At 44.5% G+C, this 6,389-nt stretch overlaps 2 protein-coding genes across 2 annotated transcripts in view; both read right to left on the bottom strand.

Moving 5' to 3' along the window:
* Positions 1-2,674: 2,674 nt before the first annotated feature.
* LOC125757708 (Fanconi anemia group D2 protein-like) lies at positions 2,675-6,389 on the bottom strand. Its single transcript, XM_049413619.1, has 4 exons — positions 6,186-6,389; positions 5,042-5,189; positions 3,058-3,144; positions 2,675-2,966 (listed from the first exon to the last, which is right to left on the bottom strand). The coding sequence occupies exons 2-4, from the start codon at positions 5,105-5,107 to the stop codon at positions 2,895-2,897; spliced, it is 225 nt and encodes a 74-aa protein (XP_049269576.1). The 5' UTR covers positions 5,108-5,189; positions 6,186-6,389; the 3' UTR covers positions 2,675-2,894.
* Positions 5,954-6,389, bottom strand: part of LOC119386106 (Fanconi anemia group D2 protein homolog) — a 41,038-nt gene continuing 40,602 nt past the window's right edge. The window contains exon 35 of the mRNA XM_049414221.1: positions 5,954-5,987. Coding sequence (XP_049270178.1) covers positions 5,954-5,987 — 34 coding nt within the window. The remainder of the gene's footprint in view (positions 5,988-6,389) is intronic.

Genomic DNA, 6,389 nt, shown 5'->3' with positions numbered 1-6,389 from the left:
GCCCAACTCCCACCCTTCACTCCTATCACCATGTGCCCATCGCGCGAAGGAGACGGTCGGCTCCTTTCATCTCTGCTTGAGCCCAGTGCGTCGGCAGCGCTGAGCGCTTTCACTCGCACATAGAACATACGACGCGCGGGGTGATGTAATCGCGATTTGATATAGAAGATCATGGCGAAAGTGCAAAGTTCGCCTGGAGTGTCTATATAATTTCTATCGCAAAAGAAAAAAAAAAGCAGAATAGCTGCAGGATAAGATCACATGAAAGCACATCAACAGCCCGAATTACGGCACATCCGATTGTGGTGGCCACGTTTCTGTTTTCCAACATCGCGCGCCGAATCGGGCAAGTGGGACCCGTGCCGGTGTCGCGAATTTCGGTCGCCGCTATGCATTGACCCCGAAGAGTCTTGTAGCAAAACATCCACATGAGCAATGGTGTGGGTGGTAATTGCGAGCTGCAGCCCCCCAAAATATCGGTCGACAGTATAAAACTTGTTTCAGCAGCGCCCTCAGCGAAAAAAAAGCTTTCACTTGCTGTAAATGCGCCTGTTAATAGTTACGCTCGCTCTCGCCTGGAAGTTTATTCTATTCTTCACAAAATCTTAAGTAGCATCTTTGAAGCTCGACATCAGAGCGAGTGAGCTCTTCGATAACCGCCAACAAGCGTCGTCGTCTTTTTTCCTCGCCGATCGGGATGGCTTGCATGGTACCAGCCTTGTCGACGACATCCGCTTTCTGAACGATCGCGGTCGCTTGCAAGATAAATCAAGCTCGTTACATCTGCTACTGCCTCTACAATCTTGCTTGTTACTGGACAAGCGGCGATAACAAAAACACCATATCGGAGGCTAACGCACAGCACGCGCGCCAACGAATACAGAACTACACCGCGTAGTCGCAGAACACTGACAACATTGCGCGATACGATGTGCCCGTGGTTCCCGCATGCCACGCGTTAGCCAGATGCTCCACCGCTCCGAAGGCGAGGAGAGCATCGAGGTGAGCCCTTTCCCCACAGGCCGCAGCGGCCGTTCGATTTGAAAAATGCGTTCAAAAATCTCGAGCCAGCGTTACCGCGGCTTTCGTTGCCTTGGATTTTACTGTGGATTTTCCCTGATGGGAGTACAATTTCCCTGAGTTTTCCCTGAGTATTTCCAGACTATCCAATATCCCTGAAATTCCCGGTTTTCCCGGTCGGTTGACACCCTGTTAACCTTGTTCTAACTCACTCCCACTCTCCCCCTCTAATCTTCTTTACTGTCACGGCCTTTGCGTGAGACTGCATTTCGTAAGCGTAGCGTGCTAGCTAAGTTTGAGACCCTTGTTCTAACGGGACCGCAATGCCGCGCCAAAGGCCAAGCGCGAGCGTGTACTGGTTCCGCTGCTCTTGCGCTACGATGTGAACTGAATAGGTAAATGAGAGACTACGCCATTATGTAGTACATTTATTGATATTTTCCTGCAGTAGAATGTCTTCGCACTGCTCCCTTAGAACTTCTTTACGACCTCTCGCTTCGCAAGCCTGCGGTCCCGCAATAAAGTTGGCTTTCCCGTACAATATTGTCGTCTTCTGGCTCAACTCGCTACATTTTGAAATGCGAAATCGGGGAATATGTATTTTGCTCTATATTCGAAGCATTATTCAAGGCCTGCCATTAACAGCATTAAAAAGCCCCAAAATTATGACAGAAAAAGAAAGGACATGTGAACTCCCTTTTAACGGAACACTAAGGAGAGGAGCGATTGCACTCATAGTAAATAATCGTTCTTCAGTACTATTAAATGCATCACTCTTGCCGTGAGAAGATGCTAGGAAGGTGAGAAAAGGTACTAAAAAAAAACACGGGCCAGATGGCGAAGTCGCCTTGAACTGCTAGCAACAGCTTGCCATGACATCACAGATTTTGGTGGCGTCTACTAGAACTTATTTAATTAATGTGGTAAAAATGAACGCCATTGTCTTTCAAGCAAGGGAGCCAGAGACTTAACAAGTTTCAGGAACTACAATTGAGCCAAGCATGGCCAAAGTACACATACACCCCCCCAAAAAAACAAAAAAACTTTGAAACTTGCAACTTCACAATGGCGTAAGAACTTTGATTTACCTGCACAAAATTAAACAAATGAAACATTGACACTCCCTTGTGATGATGAATCTATGGTCACGAATTTAACAATGATGTTTTTAAAGCGTAACTTACCAGTCTAGACTGACTGAGTAAATTTCTTTAGAGTAGCTTTAACATTGTTGTGCACTTGTAGGTCCAGTTTTCTTTAGTGGTTATGTGCACTGACGAGCTAGTGTCAATATGGTTTCCATGTTACATTGGCACGAAAACAGCAGGCTAGGATGCCTAGGTCCCAGTCGATGCAGAGCGATGTCTTCACATAACAAAAAGTATCACACCGTCTATGCATTAGCAATGGCCATTGCTGACTTCAGTAAAATTGTGCAATTACCGTTAGACTACGGCTTACCACTTTCTTTTTTAGCTCAATCAAACTAAAGATTGCTTTGTGAATAGTTCCTCTCAGAAAGAAACTTCAAGAGATATTTCTAGGATGTGTCAACACTGATTTCTGGAGAACTTCCTTGTCATCAGATCAGTGACGGCTACATTTGAGATTTGCAATGCCAAAAATCTGACGTGCATGCATTAAAAAAAAAGTATTACTAAATGAAACAATACTTTTATTAATGTACAATAAAAACAGCCACATTGATTACCAAGCAGCTTTGTCAAAACTTAAACTGGGGAAGATGACCTATCAGCTCAGTGGAACAGAGTAAAAATATGTTACAGTAACTTGCATCTTAAAAACCACGCTTATGAACAAAACATTAAAAGAAAAAAAGGAAAGCTTGTTAGTCTGTCACATGGCACTGCCTCTTAAAATTCCTCGCTGACTTCCGGTTCCATAGGTTCGTCGGCTGTGTTTTCTTCACTGTTGTGAGAGGCATCCTACACAAAGAGAGCAGTACAGTTAACATAACAAAACTTCTGACCTAGTACAAGCACCCCGCTTAGAGAAATTCAAAACATGGAGCCTTACTGAATCATTGCCATCTTCAGCATCATCCGCAGGTGCCATTTCTTCGTCTGTGTCCTCACGTAATGACTGTGTCAGAATTTCCTCCCCCTATGCAAGTGTGAAAGCCATGGAACAGAGCGCTTACAAAACTGGTCACTTAAAACGAAGTTGTAATTTCTTTTTATCACAGTACACTCAACTCAAGCAAAGACATCACCTCAAAATTAATGGGCAATCATAAGAAACCTAATGGTTTGCCCTCGTTTTCAACATTTTTGCCTTGTGCACCATCAACTGACCTTGCATAGTGCACTCATGACACAAATTCCTGTGACAAGGTTTCCGACCTTGTAAGATGTTAACTAGGATGCACACTGTCATCCACTAGTGCAAATAGCAACTAGCAAGTTCAAGCTGAATACAACCTTTTTACTGGTAACAAGAAGGGTGCAAAATTTGTTTTCCAAATTATGTGCCAGACTGTACACGCTTGCCCCATATAAAATTTAAGTATTTAAAAACTCTATAATTCTACAAAATCTCTGGATTAAGTGCATGTGTAATTTAAGTGTGGGCCCGATGTGCATATAACCATTTACTCTGGAAAGTACCACAACTTAATAAACAAGTGTAATGGGCTAATTGGTATAGATCCATCTTCGTAAGAAGCGCTAAACTACACACAGGGACAGCAAGAGCAAGTTGTGTCTTTCTTTCTTGCTGTCCCTGTGTGTAGTATTGCGCTTCTTACGAAGATTGATAAGTACCACAAGTTGAGACAACAATGAACGATAAAAGGAGGCAACAGCAACACCCTTTGACCATGCATCCTCATATGCACAAGTATGGTAACATGAATCTGGTCTGTTGATGTGGCACACATACTGGCTGACATATGTATAGTGGATTATGCTTTACTACCCACACTGTACTGCTTGAGAGCATGGGTACACTGCAGTAATGCATCAATAATTGTTTGCATGTGTTACAACAACTCTGGCATGCGTTTTTTTCCGCTTTCCTGAAGTTGTGAAAAGCTACCTTTTGAGTTACACTCAAATACGCAACCGCATAAAAGCAACTTAGAAGACAACGTTTTAGCAAGACCTGTTTTCCTTGGAGTAACAACGTTGAACAAGTTTGCTGCCCTGACGAAGACTGGCCCCCTAGTTGAAATGTTGGCTACAGTAACCTTCCTTTCAGTGCACAGCTCAACCATGCCGCAAGGAAAGCAACGTCTGTGCGCATAAGATTGGCCATTTTAAGCTCTCTTAGAATACCTACTGCAGATACAGTTGCAAAGTGCCCACTATGCCATAATTAATCATGTTGTGAAGTAGCGAAGAAACCACTGTGCATCATTAAGGCAATATATGCATCTATGCAGCTGCGCACTTCCTTGATGCTGTGACTGACGATGATTATTAATTATGGCTGAGCGATCTGTAATGGGTGGGTCTTTAAAGCAGCCACTCGTAGTGAAATTCACAAGGTGTGATGCCTGGTGCTATCCTACCTGTCTGCCACGTGTGTTAACGGCACTCCTTGCACTACATGAAGCCTGTATAGGGTTTTCTCCAAAGCAGTTTCAAGCACTGGCATGTCTCCATGGTAAAGCAACTGAGTGCCACGCAGAAGGCTTGGGTTCGATTCCCACTCAAGCCAAAGATTTTTATTATTTATTTATTTGCATCTATCTTGATTTTTCACTCATGGACAATGGCGATTTTTCACTCACAACCAACGCCGATGCCAATATAGGAAATTGTGCAAAACGGGCTTTTTAGCACTATCGCGTTCAAAACGTGTGTGTGCTGCCAGCACACGCAAAGTGCTTTGGCTTCCCAAACTTTTGGAAGACTTATTCGAAAACTCCCTAATAAACGTTTATCAACATACCCAAGTGTTAGAAAAAGTGAAGTATTGATTTCAACAGCATTTTTCTCAGACATGAGAAAACAAGTTTAGTCTTACAAGCTAAACCTGCATTGCTGCCACACATTACCTTCAGGTCCCGGTTCTTGAGGTTGCCCACCCAGAAGGCTTCCCGGCAGTGGTTCACTGTCAGCATAGCCTTGACAGCGAAAGACGAAGCCTTCCAGCGTCTTGCGCACTGCAGGCACCTGCCCTGTCAGTGCCACGTCTTTCACCAGCTGCGCACAAGAGGCACACAGGGAGGCCATCTATTAAAATCATACAGCTGGAGCACAGTACGGCAGATTTCTTGCAGCAACACTTCACCTATGGCAATGATAAAATGATCGTTTAGACCTGGTGTGACGGATATACAGAAAACCACCTGCGTGTGCTTTCAAGGGATCTATACTCCTTAATCAGCAACGCCGGCTGCGTAACAAATGTGGGACACTCTAACATAAGATGCCCAAGTTTTTTTGCAGGAGCCACAAGATGTACACAATGGTCTGTCGACATGTCCTTGACAGCATAAGCGTTCGTGCACCAACACAGAGTGAACTCTTCGCTTATGTAAGAGTGCTATGGCACGATGCGGCAAGCCATGACCACGAATGCGGGGAGGGAACGATCCAATTGCAACATGCTGGATGTGTCGGTGCTTTAGGAGGTGTCAGTGGATTAGCAGACGAGCATTGTCCATCACGCACGAAATTTCCAGGCAGTCAAACACATTATGGCTACAACTTGAAGCGAGGCAATCAGCCTCCCCATTTCCAGCAATGCCCACGTGCAAAGGTATCCACTGCGCAGTGAGGGACACTCCACGAGGGAGAATTTTGCTGGCACATTCTATGATACTGCATAGAATTGGGCTAGTGGCATCTTTAAAACAAGCGATAGAAATGGATGCATACCACTTGGCATGATTCAGCGCTAAATTCATAACCTGGGGCTAGCAGCATTCTTCGCAAAGTGCCAAGCATGCCACCTTGGCACAGTTCTATGAATGCTGTTGCCTGTAGATGCCAACGCATCTGATACCGAGTCGCACAAAATCATGTGAAAAAGTCATATCCTCTGAAAACGACTGTTTTTTGAATATAGTGTCACCCCTGGTGACCAACACATTGTATTTATCACCCTGGCATAGCCAGCACAATAAAACACATATGCCCCATCTCCGCGCATGACATAAGCACATTCACAAGCCAAATGGTACACAAACTGCTCACCTTTGAGTGACTGCAGATGTGCTGGAGGTAACGCGTGCTTTGCTGTAGATTTTTTAGTAGAGCCGTGACTTCGGCAGTATGAGACTTGAAGAGAGAGTCAAGCAGAGGCATCCCATTCCGCAGAAAGGAATCCAAAAACTGGCGCCCAAACTGTTGGTAAAAAGACAATGTGATTAACATCAACTTCTAGTAGCCCCTGTAATC

This window comes from Rhipicephalus sanguineus, chromosome 3, assembly GCF_013339695.2.
Source record: "Rhipicephalus sanguineus isolate Rsan-2018 chromosome 3, BIME_Rsan_1.4, whole genome shotgun sequence".
In the NCBI taxonomy this organism is placed as follows: domain Eukaryota; kingdom Metazoa; phylum Arthropoda; class Arachnida; order Ixodida; family Ixodidae; genus Rhipicephalus; species Rhipicephalus sanguineus.
The sequence above is the reverse complement of the archived record's forward strand: the minus strand, read 5'-3'. Positions and strand labels throughout refer to the sequence as shown.

Bases quoted from the DNA above. Each gene is read 5' to 3' on its own strand.
- LOC125757708 (XM_049413619.1), bottom strand. From the start codon at position 5,107: ATGCTGACAGTGAACCACTGCCGGGAAGCCTTCTGGGTGGGCAACCTC. The intron at 3,145-5,041 runs GTAATGTGTGGC...ACACTTGCATAG, and splicing joins TCAAGAACCGGGACCTGAAG to GGGGAGGAAATTCTGACACA. The intron at 2,967-3,057 runs GTAAGGCTCCAT...CTCTTTGTGTAG, and splicing joins CTGAAGATGGCAATGATTCA to GATGCCTCTCACAACAGTGA.